Source organism: Kogia breviceps, chromosome 4, assembly GCF_026419965.1.
Source record: "Kogia breviceps isolate mKogBre1 chromosome 4, mKogBre1 haplotype 1, whole genome shotgun sequence".
Lineage (NCBI taxonomy): Eukaryota > Metazoa > Chordata > Mammalia > Artiodactyla > Physeteridae > Kogia > Kogia breviceps.
The window spans coordinates 47,196,053-47,212,364 of record NC_081313.1 but is presented as its reverse complement, the minus strand read 5'-3'; the positions used below and the strand labels follow the sequence as shown (position 1 = coordinate 47,212,364).

Below are 16,312 nucleotides of genomic sequence, written 5' to 3'. Positions count from 1 at the left end.
TTTTTAATCATAGTTACAACTTTAGGTCTTGTGATTGGTCTGTATATATTTTATATTTCTTCCTGGTTCAGTCTCGGAAGGTTGTGCTTTTCTAAGAATTTTTCCATTTCTTCCAGGTTGTGCATTTTGTTGGCATATAGTAATTTATGGGCTTGTAATAATCTCTTATGGTCCTTTGTATTTCTGCAGTGTCAGTTGTTACTTCTCCTTTTCTATTTCTAATTCTATTGATTTGAGTCTTCTCCCTTTTTTTCTTGATGAATCTGGCTAATGGTTTATCCATTTTTTTTTTATGTGCTCAAAGAACCAGCTTTTAGTTTTATTGATCTTTGCTATTGTTTCCTTCATTTCATTTTTGTTTGTTTCTGATCTGATCTTTATGCTTTCTTTCCTTCTGCTAACTTTGGGGTTTTTTTGTTCTTCTTTCTCTAATTGCTTCAGGTGTAAGGTTAGGTTATTTATTTGAGATGTTTCTTGTTTCTTCAGGTAGGAGTGTATTGCTTTCAACTTCCCTCTTAGAACTACTTTTGCATCATCCCATAGGTTTTGGGTTGTCATGTTTTTATTGTCATTTGTTTCTGGGTATTTTTTGATTTCCTCTTTGATTTCTTCAGTGATCTCTTGGTTATTAAGTAGTGTATTGTTTAGCCTCCATGTTTGTATATTTTACAGAATTTTTCCTGTAACTGATATCTAGTCTCATAGCGTTGTGGTTCAAAAAGATACTTGATATGATTTCAATTTTCTTAAATTTACCAAGGCTTTTTTGTGACCCAAGATATCATCTATCCTGGAGAATGTTCCATGAGCACTTGAGAAGAAAGTGTAATCTGCTGTTTTTGGATGGAGCGTCCTATAAATATCAATTAAGTCCATCTTGTTTAATGTATCATTTAAAGCTTGTGTTTCCTTATTTAGTTTCATTTTGGATGATCTGTCCATTGGTGAAAGTGGGGTGTTAAAGTCCCCTCTTCCTATAGTGTTATTGTTGATTTCCCCTCTTATGGCTGTTAGCATTTGCCTTGCGTATTGAGGTGCTCCTATGTTGGGTGCATAAATATTTACAATTGTTATATCTTTTTTGTTGAATTGATCCCTTGATCATTATGTAGTGTCCTTCTTTGTCTCTTGTACTAGTCTTTATTTTAAAGTCTGTTTTGTCTGATATGAGAATTGCTACTCCAGCTTTCTTTTGATTTACATTTGCATGGAATATCTTTCCATTCCCTCACTTTCAGTCTGTATGTGTCCCTAGGTCTGAAGTGGGTCTCTTGTAGACAGCATATTTATGGATCTTGTTTATGTATCTATTCAGCCAGTCTGTGTCTTTTGTTTGGAGCATTTACTCCATTTACAATTAAGGTAATTATCAATATATATGTTCCTATTACCATTTCCTTAATTTTTTTGGGTTTGTTCTTGTAGGTCTTTTCCTTCTCTTGTGTTTCCTGCGTAGAGAAGTTCCTTTAACATTTGTTGTAAAGCTGGTTTTGTGTTGCTGAATTCTCTTTGCTTCTGGTTGTCTGTAAAGGTTTTAATTTCTCCATCGAATCTGAATGAGATCCTTGCTGGGTAGAGTAATCTTGGTTGTAGGTTTTTTCCTTTCATCACTTTAATTATGTCCTGCTACTCCCTTCTGGTTTGCAGAGTTTCTGCTGAAAGATCAGCTGTTAGCCTTATGGGGATTCCCTTGTATGTTATTTGTTGCTTTTCCCTTGCTGCTTTTAATATGTTTTCTTTGTATTTAATTTTTGATAGTTGATTAGTATGTGTCTTGGCTTGTTTCTCCTTGGATTTTTCCTGTTTGGGACTGTCTGTACTTCCTGGACTTGATTGACTATTTCCTTTCCCATGTTAAGGAAGTTTTCAACTATAATCTCTTCAAATATTTTCTCAGTCACTTTTTTTTCCTCTTCTTCTTCTGGGACCCCTGTAACTCGAATGTTGGTGCATTTAATGTTGTCCCAGAGGTCTCTGAGATTGTCCTCAATTCTTTTCATTCTTTTTTCTTTATTCTTCTCTGTGGTAATTATTTCCACTATTTTATCTTCCAGGTCACTTATCCGTTCTTCTGCCACAGTTATTCTGCTATTGATTCTTTCTAGAGAATTTTTAATTTCATTTATTGTGTTGTTCATCATTGTTTGTTTGCTCTTTAGTTCTTCTAGGTCCTTGTTAAACGTTTCTTGTATTTTCTCCATTCTATTTCCAAGATTTTGGATCATCTTTACTATCATTACTCTGAATTATTTTTCAGGTAGACTGCCTATTTCCTCTTCATTTGTTTGGTCTGGTGGGTTTTTACCTTGCTCCTTCATCTGCTGTGTGTTTCTCTGTCTTCTCATTTCGCTTAACTTCTTGTGTTTGGAGTCTCTTTTTTGCAGCCTGCAGGTTCATAGTTCCCATTGTTTTTGGTGTCTGCTCTCATTGGGTAAGGTTGGTTCAGTGGGTTGTATAGGCTTCCTGGTGGAGGAGACTGGTGCCTGTGTTTTGGTGGACAAGGCTTGATCTTCTTCCTCTGGTGGGCAGGACCACATCCAGTGGTGTGTTTTGGGGTGTCTGTGAATTTATTATGATTTTAGGCAGCCTCTCTGGTCATGGGTGAGGTTGTGTTCCTGTCTTGCTACATGTTTGGCATAGGGTGTCCAGCACTGTATCTTGCTGGTCATTGAGTGGAGCTGGGTCTTAATGTTGTGATGGAGATCTCTGGGAGAGATTTCTCCATTTGATACTACGTGGGGCCAGGAGGTCTCTGGTGGACCAATGTCCTGAGCTCGGCTCTCCCACGTCAGAGGCTCAGGCCTGACACCTGGCCAGAGCACCAAGACCCTGTCAGCCACAGGGCTCCAGGAGTCATCGTCATAACAGCCCTTCACTCCCCCACAGCAGACTCAGCGGCCGTACAGACAGTACACTTCAAATTGCCAATCTGGCAGACTGCCTGCAGAATCATTCCTCCTCCACCTTGTTCCACTTGCGGGGAGCTGGCAGACCCAACCTGGCCAAGAAGACGAGGAAAAGGTGTGGGGTCTACGTGCCCTGCAAGAGACTCATCAGCTGTGGCCGAATGAATGCTTTTAGAAAATCATACATTGTTGGGTACTATTAGCCGTATGTAATGATTTAAGTATGAATTCATTACCTGAAGTTTGGAATTATATAAACTCTCAGGGATAAAAGAAGTGGGGACTATTGTTAAAATATCTGTGTTTCCCACTGACTGCAATAATATTTTCTTCTTGGTTTTTAGATTTCCTCCTTCCTCACCCCTGAGACCATATCCAAAGAGGCCCCCATATCAAAAGGATGTTATTAAATTTCCAGAATGGAACGATCCCCCACCAGGCACTTCACAAGAGAATATCCCAGTGAGGCCAGTTGTGATGGTAAGTGCCATTATAGAAGCTGGAGGACTAGCAGAGGGAAAGATAAGAAATAGTCTGTGAACCATCAGGCTTAGTCCAGTTTTTCTGTCGGTCCCTTGGAAACAGTGATCTGAAAGCCCTTTGAAACAATATCTTATCCGTTAATAGCTGAGAGACTAGTAACACAGGAAGAGTGGCTTTTGCATTTTTTCACTCTTGCCTGTTGACACTGTGACTGAATATATGGTAGCTGTTTTCATATGTTTAGACTGAGCAGTTTTCTCTTAAAACTCCCTTACCATTTCCTTTTCCTTTCTATTCTATAATTTTCCTCTTCTCCCTCTTTCTCTTCTCTTCCTGAACTTTGTTATAATTATTGCCATTTGAAAGTGTGAAGTTTGGGGCATGGAAGATTGTGGAGTGAGTCCTGAGACAATGTGAGCAAAGGTAGGTTTTGCTAGTTTTGGGAAACCTAAGCACATTGTAGAATAAACTACCTTTTTTGGGGTGTACTTTTTCCTTGAAACATCCTCAGTAGAAAACTATTAAGATTGCCATAATGCTAAAAAAAAATAAAATGCAGACAAAAATTTTATACGGCAGTTTTTAAGAATTGTACTAAGACCAATGTTTTAAGTTAATCTAGTCTTATAGGACTGGATGTTCAGTTCATACGTTTGCAAAGATATGTTGTAAACATTTTTAGGCAATGTGATTGAAAGAGAAAAATTTTTTAAAAATAGGTTATATCGTATCTCAGTTTGGAGAGAATAATTAAGCAGCTTAGGCTTTATCAAAAATAATTCAAGAAGAAGAGTGGCACCAGTGACACAAATGGGGACTCCATATGAACTTGCAGATTTGTCAGGGACAGTGATGAATGTAGTTTTAAATATGTTTGATGAGAAAGGTGGGTTGTATTAAATGGAAGTATCTAACAGGAAGATGGAGATAAAAGCTCTGGCACTTAGATGAGAGTCATATTTGAAAGGCATTAACATTCATTCAACAAAGATTTGTTAATTGTCTACTGTGTGCCATGCATCCTGCCAGGTTCTACAGATGCAGTTGTATGTAATACGGTTTTTCCTCCAAAAGGGCTCATAGTCTAGTGAAGTATTCAATACGATGATAGATTATTAGAAAGCAAAGTGGAACTACTCTGAAAAAGTGAGCACAAAGGGTATTTGAGGACTATTTAATTCATTACTAATGAGGAGAACTTAATTAAGGTCTAGCTGATAGTTCCTGTACTTAAGAAAGTTAAAATATCAGCTCCATGAAATCAGGTTCATTTTTTTTAACATTTGTGTTTAAACACCTAATATGACCCCATCAGTAGAGTGGTTATTCAACAGACGTTTTTTCATTATAATGTCATCCGGTATTGTTTATACAAAAGAGGTAAAAATCCCATATTAAACTAATGTGTATTTATGTCATCGATATAATAACTTCCCTTTTTTGTTCTTTTTGGTTCTGTGAACCTTTAGGAAGACCAGCTGCTCATTAGCACACTTTCATGCACCAATGAAGAAGACAGTGTCGTCTCTCTTCTCTCTTCTGTTTTCAGTTTCTAATTTTTCATCAGCCCTGAAGTGGTGGTATACCAGTGTGTCAGATTCATCAAACATTTCCCCCACAGCTTGTCATGTCGCTGGTCGTCTGTATGTATATTTCTGATAATGTTGCTCTTGCCTTTTCTTGTACTTCCCCCTAAATCAAGTGGTGGAGGTTTGAGCTCCTCACTTGCTACAGTTCCTCTAAAGCTTGGGCTGTCCAGAGGAAGAGGACTGTCCAGAGGAAGAATGGCAGAGCAGGATCTGTTTCCCCAGTTAGGCCTTATGCAGGTTTTAGGTTGATGAGGTTCGTAGTCAATAGAGAAACAGTCCATCTTTCTTAAAGGACCTGAGCTCGTATTCATTTCTTCTATTTTACTTGCCCTCTTTGTATCTCTGCCTCCACTTTGCTTGTTCGTTTTTGTTTTTGTTCTGTCCTATCCTCTCTGTTGCATAGCCGTTTTATAGAATAAAATGAAGTGAGGCAAATAAAATGATTTGTTGTGTTTGCTGAGGGGCAGTGTAATGTGGAGAGTACAAGTGTGAGCTCTGGAGACAGACTGCTGGATTTGAATCTTGGCTCCTTCATTTACTAGCTGTGCGATCTTGTTTCTCTGTTTTATTCACGTGTCTGTGTCTAAGTTTTCTTTTTGGTGAAAGTGGAATGAAAACACTCCCCTGGGGTAAGGTCATAATGAGAGTCAAGTGACTTCCTATCTATAAAGTGTTTAGAAGGTGCCTGACACACAGGTTTTCAGAAACTGTTAACTGCTATTGCTGTTATTAACAGAATTGTTCATAGGTAGAGACAAAAGAAAAAACAGTTACTCATAATATCATCCAGAGAGAATTAAAATTAACATTTTTGTTGTGTTTTATTTTTTTCACGTATGTTTTTAACAACAAAATGAGATCGTGCCGTTTTGTTTTGGTAGTCTATATTCTTCACTTAGAACAGTGTATTGTGTCCATTTCTTCATGTTATTCAACATTCAACATCATTTTTAATATCTTCATCATGTCTATAAAGGATTATGGTTTATTTATCCAGTTCTTTACTGTTAGATATGTACCACGTTTTCAGCTTTTTCAGTATGCGTGTAAACAATGCAATGAACAGTATCTTTACAGATAAATAGTTCTTTCTTTCTTTTTTTTTTTTTTCTTGTTCTGGAGAGCTCACAATCTTCTCCACCTATAATCTTCAAAAGCCTTCTGAATACAAAGATAAAGGGCTCAAGGGATTCCCTCTGGATTCAAAGGAAGAGTCTCTTCTTCTTCCTGCTTTGATTGAAGACAAGCAGTTCACAGCCCAACCACAGTCCAAACACAACCGGTCTTGCAAAGCAATCTGCGGTAGATACCTTTTCCCCTGCCAGTTCTCGTGGAAAAGGAAGAAGCTGGGCTTCAGGAGCGCTGGCTGAAGCACTAGCGGGGGCAGGAAGCTCTAGGGCATGCTCATCAGCTGACTCGGGGTGACCCGTGCCATGGTGGGGGGGGGGTCTCAACCTCCCCGCGAGGCTCCTTTCCCGAATCTGACAAGTCTTTTTGCTCTGCAGAGGACTTCGTTCGCCAGGTCCGCCATTTTCTAGTTATTTCTTTAAGATAACTTTTAGAAGTGAATTTGCTAGGCAAATGCAACAACTGATATTCCTGCCTGTAAAAGAGAACACCAAATTTGGATACTTAAAAAAAAAAAGTCACAAATCCATGTGACCTTCAAGTTTCTTTTGTAGTTCAGTAATTCTCCAAAAACGAAACCAAAACCACATGAAAAAACAACTTTCCAGTTCATTTTTTCCAATTAATAAGATTTTTTTATGACACTTCTGCAAAAAACTATTATAAAAACCCTTTGTAGGTGATTTCTTATATGTTTTGCCTTTAAAAGTTAATACTTCCTCCCTGTGATTACCAAAAGGAAGTTTTAAGATTTCTGTCTAGTAGCCTAAATGTGAGAAGGGAAGTGCTAAGAATGTTGAAGCGCTAAAACTGTGTGACTTTGAGCAAATTACTTAACCTCTCTGGGCTTTAGTTTTTCTTCCTGGCCATCTCCAGCTGTCCTTGTGGAGCCCTTTATTTCCTGCCTTCTTCAGATGCCTAAGATCTGGGGCCTTCTATCTAACATTGTACTTATTTGATCTTTCCTTATAAAAAACAGAGAATTCTTGAAAGTAATAGACTTTAATGTTATTTTAAACAATCACTTAATTTGGGCAGTGTGTGAATTTGGATAGATATTCCTCAATATTAATTAATTTGAATTAATGAAATTTTATTTTACTGCTACTTCACTGATTAGTTGGAACTTCCACAGGGAAAAATGGCTAATGTCATGCTTATTGCCATAGTTCTTTTACAATTCTTGAATATTCATTTATGATATGACCTGATCTTTGAGTCATACTTTATTACTCTGCAGTCCATGCAAATAAAGTTAATGTTTCAAATTATTATTTTAAAACAAGTTTAAAATAACCAAATCAAATAAATTTCTCATAAAATCATACCTCTGTCTATTGAAATACTTATTCTCTCTCTTTCTGTCTTACTCTCCTCCCCCACCCCAATTAGAATTCTGAGATGTGGTACAAGCGTCACAGCATTGCTATTGGAGAGGTGCCGGCTTGCCGACTTGTCTACCGCAGACAGCTGACAGAGGCCAATGTAGAAGAGATATGGAAGACTATGACATTATCATAGTACGTGCATTTGGTATTAATGAGAACTTTAAGTATTTTTCTTTTTTTTTTTTTCTGTTTTGCTTCTCTACTACTCTCTGCATATTTAATTTTCTGAAACTGTATAAAACTCAAATTTGATTGCATTATTTGCAGCTATCCTGCTTAGCAAACATAATTTAACTGAATTCTGGGAATTTTCTATTGTCATTTATATACTAGTTAAGAATAGAACTTTAAAAGTTCTTTTTTTTTTTTGCCACTGGTCCAAAATTACCTGATGGTTAATTATTTTTATTTTTGTTTTTTTAAATTTAACTATAGTTGATTTACAATATTGTGTTAGTTTCAGGTGTACAGCTTCAGATTCTTTTCCATTATAGGTTATTACAAGATATTGAATATAGTTCCATGTGCTGTACAGTAAATCCTTGCTGGTTATCTATTTTATATATAGTGGTGTGTATCTGTTAATCTCATACTCCTAATTTATCCCTCCCCCTCCCCTTTACCCTTTGGTAACCATAAATTTGTTTCTATGTCTGTGAGTCTATTTCTGTTCTGTAAATAAGTTGATTTCTATTATTTTTTTAGATTCCACATATAAGTGATATCATATAATATTTGTCTTTTTCTGTCTCACTCACTTCACTTAGTATGATAAACTCTAGGTCCATCCATGTTGCTGCAGATGGCAATATTTCATTCTTTCTTATGGCTGAGTAATATTCCATTGTGTATATGTACCATATCTTTATCCATTCATCTGTCGATGGACACTTAGGTTGCTTGCATGTCTGGGCTATTGTAAATAGTGCTGCAGTGAACCTTGGGGTGCATATATCTTTTTGAATTAGAGTTTTCATCTTTTCCGGATATATGCCCAGGAGTAGGATTGCTGGATCATATGGTAGCTCTATTTCTATTTTTTTAAGGAACTTCCAGACTGTTTTCCATAGTGGCTGCACCAATTTATATTCCCACTAACCGTGTAGGAGGGCTCCCTTTTCTCCACACCCTCTCCAGCATTTATTATTTGCAGACTTTTTGATGATAGACATTCTGACCGGTGTGAGGTGGTAACTCATAGTTTTGATTTGTATTTCTCTAATATTTAGTGATGTAAAAGTCTAAACTTTCTAGTTACACTGAAATCTTAAGCTTAATGAAACATGTAATGGAAAATTTGGTCTCCTAGATATTTGATGTACAATAGGTAATTAAAGTTAACAGTGTCATAGCAAGTTTTTTTTTTTTAATTCGTATAAAGATGTACTCACAGCAGTTTCTCATCATTGGGTAAGCTAGTTTTTGTTACTATAATATTTTACTTAGAAAGTAATTTTCTTGACGTTCAGTGTGTTGTGTTTTTAAATTAGTGAAGTACTATGTTAATAACAAAATGATCTCTTTTAAGTTTGTTTTATATATGCAATGTCTAGCCTTTTTGCCCCACAAAGATTGTGTGAAATGTACGAAAACAGCACATTCTAAAGATTGATCTTTTACAGTGCCAGTTCTTGGGCAGGTAATGTCTTTTAAGAAGTAACTAATTAATTTAATCATTATTTATCTTTTTTAGTTTACAGAAAATCCTTGGCCTGGATTCCTTAGAAGAAGTTTTAGACGTTACACTTGTCAACTCCAAGTTCATCATCCATAATGTATATAGTGTGAGCAAGCAGGGAGTTGTTATCCTTGATGACAAGTCAAGTAAGTGCATAAAAGCCATTTTGTTCCCGGTTGACCCAGTACATTGGCTGTACAGGTCCATCAGCTTCTATTTGACCCTTTCCTAAACCTTACATATGTTTACCCCCTCATTACATATAGCCTTAGCTCACTTCCAAAGACCTTTAAACTAATTGTTTGGAGTCAGGAAATGTCATAGAAAGATGAATACCCCGGAGTGAAAGCCTCAGCAAGATCCATCCAGATGCTAGTTCAGTGTTAGCCACACAGGGCATTAAGTGGTTCTTTATCATCCCCAGAAAATCCCTGAGAAGTGAGTAAGTTTAATGCCTAACAGAAAGCTTGAGTCAGTTTTTACGTGAGTTCTAGGGTCTGACTGATTTTTTTAGAGCTCTCACTGACCTTTTCGTTATGGTGTCTCTGTGTCAGATTTTCTGGGATAGTCTTGGTTTATATCATTTTTGTTTCCTTTTTAATAAAGGTAGCTTTCCAGATGTTGAAGGTGATTTAATTTTTTAATACTTTTTCCTCCAAACCAGTTTAAAAAAAATTGGGAAAAAAGACATTTAGCAGCCACCTATCCTGGTTTTTATTAGGAAAAATAAGGTCCTAGTAACTGTAGTGAGCCAGAATCCCCAAACTGATTTAAAAACTTCCCCTGGATAAAGGATAGACCAGAATTGGATGGACTCTTCTTTTACTTCAAACACTTGATCCTAGGAATTAGCTGGAGCTAGAATGACATTTCGATGTGGGAAGATGGTATAGTACTTTTGTAAATTATTATTAAATGTAGGGCTGGAGGCTCCTGGGCAGCAAACAAACCTGGCCTAGAAGGAGCCTGAGCAGTGAGAGAGGAAGAGGTTTTTCTAGGCCATGTTTCCTGACATGAGCAGAATGTGTCTTTGAAACCTGAAACACTTCCCCTTTAAAGCCCCTCTATCAGGAATGAAGAACATTAGGAAACAGAAATAAACAGATTTGTGACTTCATGAGTTGTCAGGTTAATATCAACATATAAAATTAAATTACATAGAATGAGGGGGGTATTGTTGCCTTTGAAGTACATCTAAAATCCTTCCACATTCTCTGAGTACGGCAAACAGGAATACTTTCAGCTACCAGTTGGATGATCAGTTGTCTTTTTAAAAAAAAAAATTATTTATTTAATTAATTTTTAACTTTTGGCTGTGTTGGGTCTTCGTTGCTGCACGCCGGCTTTCTCTAGTTGTGGTGAGCGGGGCCTACTCTTCATTGCGGTGTGCATGCTTCTCATTGCAGTGGCTTCTCTTGTTGCAGAGCATGGGCTCTAGGTGTGCAGGCTTCAGTAGTTGTGGCACGTGGACTCAGTAGTTGTGGCTCACGAGCTCTAGAGCGCAGGCTCAGTAGTTGTGAAGCACAGGCTTAGTTGCTCTGCGGCATGTGGGATCTTCCCCGACCAGGGCTTAAACCTGTGTCCCCTGCATTGGCAGGCAGATTCTTAACCACTGCACCACCAGGGAAGCCCTGATCAGTTGTCTTTTATTTTATTAAGTACATTCTTCAGAAAGAAGAGAGCACTTTACAAGCCTCAGGTTCATTAGCTCTAATACAAGTCAACCAACCAGTGTCTTTGCAGTTTCACAGACAGTGGAGAAGGTGAGAAGTGGAAGCATGAGTGATGGCCTCGCTCATCAGATGTCTGTGGCAGGGCCAGGGGAAGAGACCCTGTACCAAATGGCTCAGCTGGGTTTTTTTGTAGCAATGCTAGTGATTATTATTTTAAGGCTGTCCTAATAACCTATATTGATATGTCAGTGGAACTTTCTTACCTTAAAACATTTTGAAAATTGAAACATGTAAAATGATACTTATATTGGACATCGGACATACAGAGTTTAACTTGTTTTTTTTAAGTTATCTGGTGAACTGGTTTCATAAATGCATTTGATGACTCATACTTTTGCTTTTTATGTTTTTTTCTTCTCTTTCTAAAATTCTTAGGATTATTGATTTGTTTGTTAGTGTGTTTCTTTGGAACAAACTATCAAATTTCTTCTTTTCCCTAAAACTTATACAAGTGCATCTTGTCTTTAGATAAATTTATAGTTATGGTTTATATAATCACGTGCTGTAACATCGCTGCTAAGGAAAAATTATCTTTTAAATGTTCTGATACATAAGCAGGTGATTTGTGATTAGCAGGTATGTTTCATATTACTTGGGCAAGTATCATTCTTATGATACCAAGTGTGTATATAATCCCTTGAGTTATATGTAATGGAATAAAACATCTTTTTATTTTCCTTTTTCTGCAGAAGAACTTCCTCACTGGGTACTGTCAGCTATGAAGTGTTTGGCAAATTGTAAGTACTAAGTACCTGCCATTTTTATGAAATTAACAGAAATTCGTGCCCTAAATTTGAAAATTTTTTTGCTCAATGCCCTGAACATTGATTTGAGACCTTTGAGACTGGCAGTTAATTGTTTGGGGATTACTGTGCTTTTAATGATAAATTTGTGACTTAGTGAAAGGGCTGAGTTACAGAGTATTTTTAAAGGGGTTTTGTGCTTCCATTTGCTTGTGGATATAATCACACTAAAGATAAGGTCCATACTGCTGCTTCTGAATGCTTCATCACAGGAAAGAATAATTAGTAATATTGAATGCAATATTGTAATAGATAAACGCCTGTTAACAGTTTATAGGTTTTTATTCCTAAAACCTAAATTTTTATTCCAAAACATGTATTCCTAAGTATGCCTTATATTTACCTCATCAGTTTACTCAGCAGATCCTGTTTCCCATTGGCTTTTTATAGGGCAGTGGTTTAAGTTGGAGAGAAATGTTTTAGAAAACTAATCTAACTGGTATGCAGCATGGTTTGGAAGGAGAAGAACATGCATGCAGAGAAACAGAAAAGGCCATTTCAGCAATTTGGCTGTAAAATGAGGGGTCTGGACCACGGCGGTCCCTCTGAAGTTTTTCATAGGCATATGAAATCTCCTTCACTGGATATCACAGGCACTGTGAAGAAATGTTATTATGGTATCTCATTAACACTACTATTTTTCTGGGATTTTCAGAAGGCTTAACCCAAAGAAGGGATTCTAATGGTTAATGGCTTAACCCAAACAAGTGATTTTAATGAGAAAAATTCTGGTTATTTTAGCTGACTGATAATGGTGATATTTGTTCTATAGGGTCTTCTGAATCTCAAAGATCACCTCAGAGAGGTGGTCTCTTTCTTCCCTTTTGGGTAAGACTAGCATGTACAGAGATGCGTGTATAAATTCTTGAATTAGTAGCCTCTGAATTATTAATTCCGCTGAAGTTAGTTTTGTTTGATTATAGAATGAAACTAAAATAACTGTTCAGCTCACTGTGGGTGATCTCAGTGGTAATATATAGAAAATGATTATATACTACATCCTAAATATAAATAGCAATGTTAGTTTGTGAGAAGCCCAAAGTTCTCTGTGTTTAACTATTAAGATTTTCATAGGTTTTTGGTTCATGTTTTGGAACCCTCTGAGATGTAGAGTCCTTTGGTTTTTAGTTTGGGGGAGTGCTTTTTATTCTTGCTCAGTCATTTGAGGTAAATTAATCTAAATTATATCTTTGGCCAGAATGACGAAATAGAAGGTATAAATGGGTTAAATGACCCATTTATGAATTTTTGGAAAACCAAGGATTTTGGAAATTGATCGACTGGGAATGAACAGAGGAAGCCAGTATAACAAGTCTAGGCTATAATACGTTGTAAAGTGTATATTAATGTGTGGTTATGATGTTGAATTCTCAATGGTGATCAAAATGTAATGAAGAGTATAATTTTCCCTCAAGCAAGATATTTATACATAATGCCACAAAACTTCTGCAGAAAGGTTAGAGTAACTGGAATTATCAGTGGAGAGGAAAGATGTGAGGATCGACTAAGTAATGTTCTCCACATTAATATTATGTTAGGTGGAAACTCTTGGGAACAGGGATACCTCTCACATGTACCAAGTGCAGTGCTTTACAGATGGCTGGCACAATCAAAACGTGCTTGTTTACATGTTAAAGAAAAAAAGGTGGCCAAAGGGCGAGGTCAACCTTTTGAATAGTTTTATAAAATTATTAGTTTTTCCAAATTCTCATTGGCCTCCCCAAATCTACTTTGAGTCTTATCAAAGTCATGGTCTGTTCCTTATCCTTCTTATCCTTAATGAGTCTAGGTTCCTATTATAGTCCTCTAATAGGGAACAGAAAGGATAGGCTGGTTATATGAGATTTTGAAGGCCCTGTGCCTCTTTTTCTGTAGTTTTACTGCTCATCTCTTCCCTTTGGGCCCATCTGCATTTATTGCAGACCATTGTCCTGGGTGCTTTCATTTTTGGCCAGCCTCATGGTGGGCCACAGAATGAGGGACTGATGCTAAATAAGTACAAAACCAGGTTAACTGTTTTTCTTCCTTGTGCACGTAGATTGCAAGAATCCAATAAAAAGTGGATGTAAACAGTTCTTTTCCAAAGTCTTTCAGGAATAACATTTATAAAAACTAGATTAAAAAAATATTCTGAAATACAACATGATAGAGAAACAAAAGATCTTAGAACTATGGCCTCCTCTCATGGGGCTTGCCATGCACTGGCATTTTTAGGGAAACCTTTTTTGGGCTTGTTTTTGCATATTTTTACCAAGAATGATGAAGTGTTCACAAAGGGGTACAACTGCTTAGAATGAACTGCATATTATTCTGGGAGGGAGTAATTCAAGGCAATGTGTATTGCTTGCTGAGACATATCCCACTATTTCAACTGACTAAGCTTGGGATATTATAGAGGAGGAAGCAAGTAAAAATGGCTATGTTTGCTGCTAGATTAACGAGGTACCACACATATAGATATTTAATAATTTTCATTATTTTAGTCAATTTTAGAACATTAAAAGGTAAGAGAATTTTAAAGGAGACCAACGAAAAGCTGTTTCCACAATGTCCCAATGGCCTTGAAATGTGAAGACCCACAATACTTAACTGTTCTTTTTTTGTTTGATACTTTCTCTTTAGTTACAGTGATTCTGTAGGAAGAATTTCCTTTCAATTTTTACTGGCTTCTCCGGCTGTCCTGAGAGTAGAGATCTGTTCCGGCACAGTTGTTAGTCTTGTGTTCTGCTGGCCCAGAAATGGCCAATCCATTTGCGTCCCTTTCTTCCACACTGTGATGGAAATAGACAAGGCTGGCCAAGCAGCTCCTCATGGACCACTTACCATTTCCCTCAGGCATGGGCAGATCCAGTTCTTCTCTCCACTTGGCGATGTAAATCTTGCCATCTGTGTATGGATTGTTGGGGGCATTTGCTGCCAGCTCTATAGAGAGCTAAGAGTTTCTTGTTTCTCTTTGGTCCCTGATACAAGGGGATCTCTGCCTCACTTGTTCCAGGCTTCTTGGTTCCTAGGTTGTTCCACGTTTCTTAGAGTTACTTTGCAATATGACTCTGCTTGATAAACTATCTTTTTTATTTTTAAACTTGTTTTTAGCAGAAACATCAGTTTTTTTCTGCTTTGGTGTTATTTTCTATTATAATTTTGTTTAATAAAAATTCATTCAATGCCACTAATCACTCAAAAGCATTGTTGGGTAAATAAAACCTAGCCTCTTAGATCAAAGAATTCAATAGGAATTTAGAGGTCATTTTATCCAGTCTCCCATAGTCTTTGTTTGAGCAGCTTAAAAATTTTTTATAAACTGTCTTTTGATGGTTGGTGATCAAATGGAGAGTTTTATAATCAGAATGAATTTAAGCCACAATGTAAAATCTCCTTTTCAGAATATCTTCAGGAAAAAGTATACATTCTTATTAGTCTAAAATAGTTTAGAGGCAGAAATTATTTCATTCAACTCTGAATCTTGAATTTTATAATATAGCAATGATGAAATAATGAAAAGATCAAAAAATTGCATTATAGCTTATCTATTACATATATGAGGTAATTACTGTGTTGGTTAACTGTGTCAAGACTAGGAAAATATCTGGACTTCCCTGGTGGTACAGCGGTTAGGACTGCATGCTTTCACTGCAGGGAGCATGGGTTCCATCCCTGGTCGGGGAACTAAGATCCCATATTCCGTGTGGCGAAAAAAGACTAGGAGAAATATTGACTATTTCGAAGAGAATTATCACTATTTACATTTAATAAAAATGCCTTTCAGAAGGTCATAAAAGAGTTGGTTTCTTTGAAAATGGAAATAAGCCAGTGATTTTCCTCATTGTTTTATAATAGATTTCAATTTAGACATAAAGTATATTTGTATAAGCAAAATGTATCGTATCAGTTTTCTCCTTGAAAACTTTTCTGATCTTAAGTATCTGTACACACCACACCTGTGCACAGAGACTAATACTTAGAGATGATTGCCCCATTAATGTTTCTCTTTCTTTCTCTTTCCCTTTTTTAACAGGGCCTAATTGTTCAGATTTGAAGCAGCCTATGTATTTAGGATTTGAAAAAGATGTCTTTAAAACTATAGCTGATTACTATGGTCACTTGAAAGAGCCTTTGCTTACGTTTCACCTTTTTGATGCCTTTGTCAGTGTATTAGGTAAGTTGGAATATAATGAGCGTATATCTTCACTACTGATATGGAATCATTTCATTTTTCACTATCTTGAGACTTCCATTAGCCCAACTTCCATAGCTCTTTTGAAATAAAAACAGATGGGATGCTTGCTTAGTTGGAGTCCTGCTCTATAAAGGAGGAAAAGAAAATAGTTAAGCTCTGTTATGAAACCTAAACAAGGACCAATAGTTTTTATTTCTTAGGGAGGAATAATATGTTCTATGTCATTTCTGTACAAAAAAGTATGACTTTATTGGTAGAGAAGAATGTAAATTTGACGTTTACTCTTCATGAGTAATCTACTACTCTGGATATGACTTCATGAATAGTCAAGTGTGAGAGAGATATTTTCATATAGAAATCTTATTTCTTTTTATAGAAGGAATAGGTTTTTGTAGGACTATTATCTGTGACATGTAAAATATAGTAA

The 16,312-nt window shown here is 36.6% G+C and overlaps 1 protein-coding gene across 1 annotated transcript in view; it reads left to right on the top strand.

The window, feature by feature from the left end:
• DEPDC1B (DEP domain containing 1B) overlaps positions 1-16,312 on the top strand; it is an 80,735-nt gene that overhangs the window by 29,735 nt on the left and 34,688 nt on the right. Inside the window, exons 3-7 of the mRNA XM_059060972.2 lie at positions 3,251-3,386; positions 7,499-7,626; positions 9,188-9,318; positions 11,595-11,642; positions 15,724-15,864. Coding sequence (XP_058916955.1) covers positions 3,251-3,386; positions 7,499-7,626; positions 9,188-9,318; positions 11,595-11,642; positions 15,724-15,864 — 584 coding nt within the window. The remainder of the gene's footprint in view (positions 1-3,250; positions 3,387-7,498; positions 7,627-9,187; positions 9,319-11,594; positions 11,643-15,723; positions 15,865-16,312) is intronic.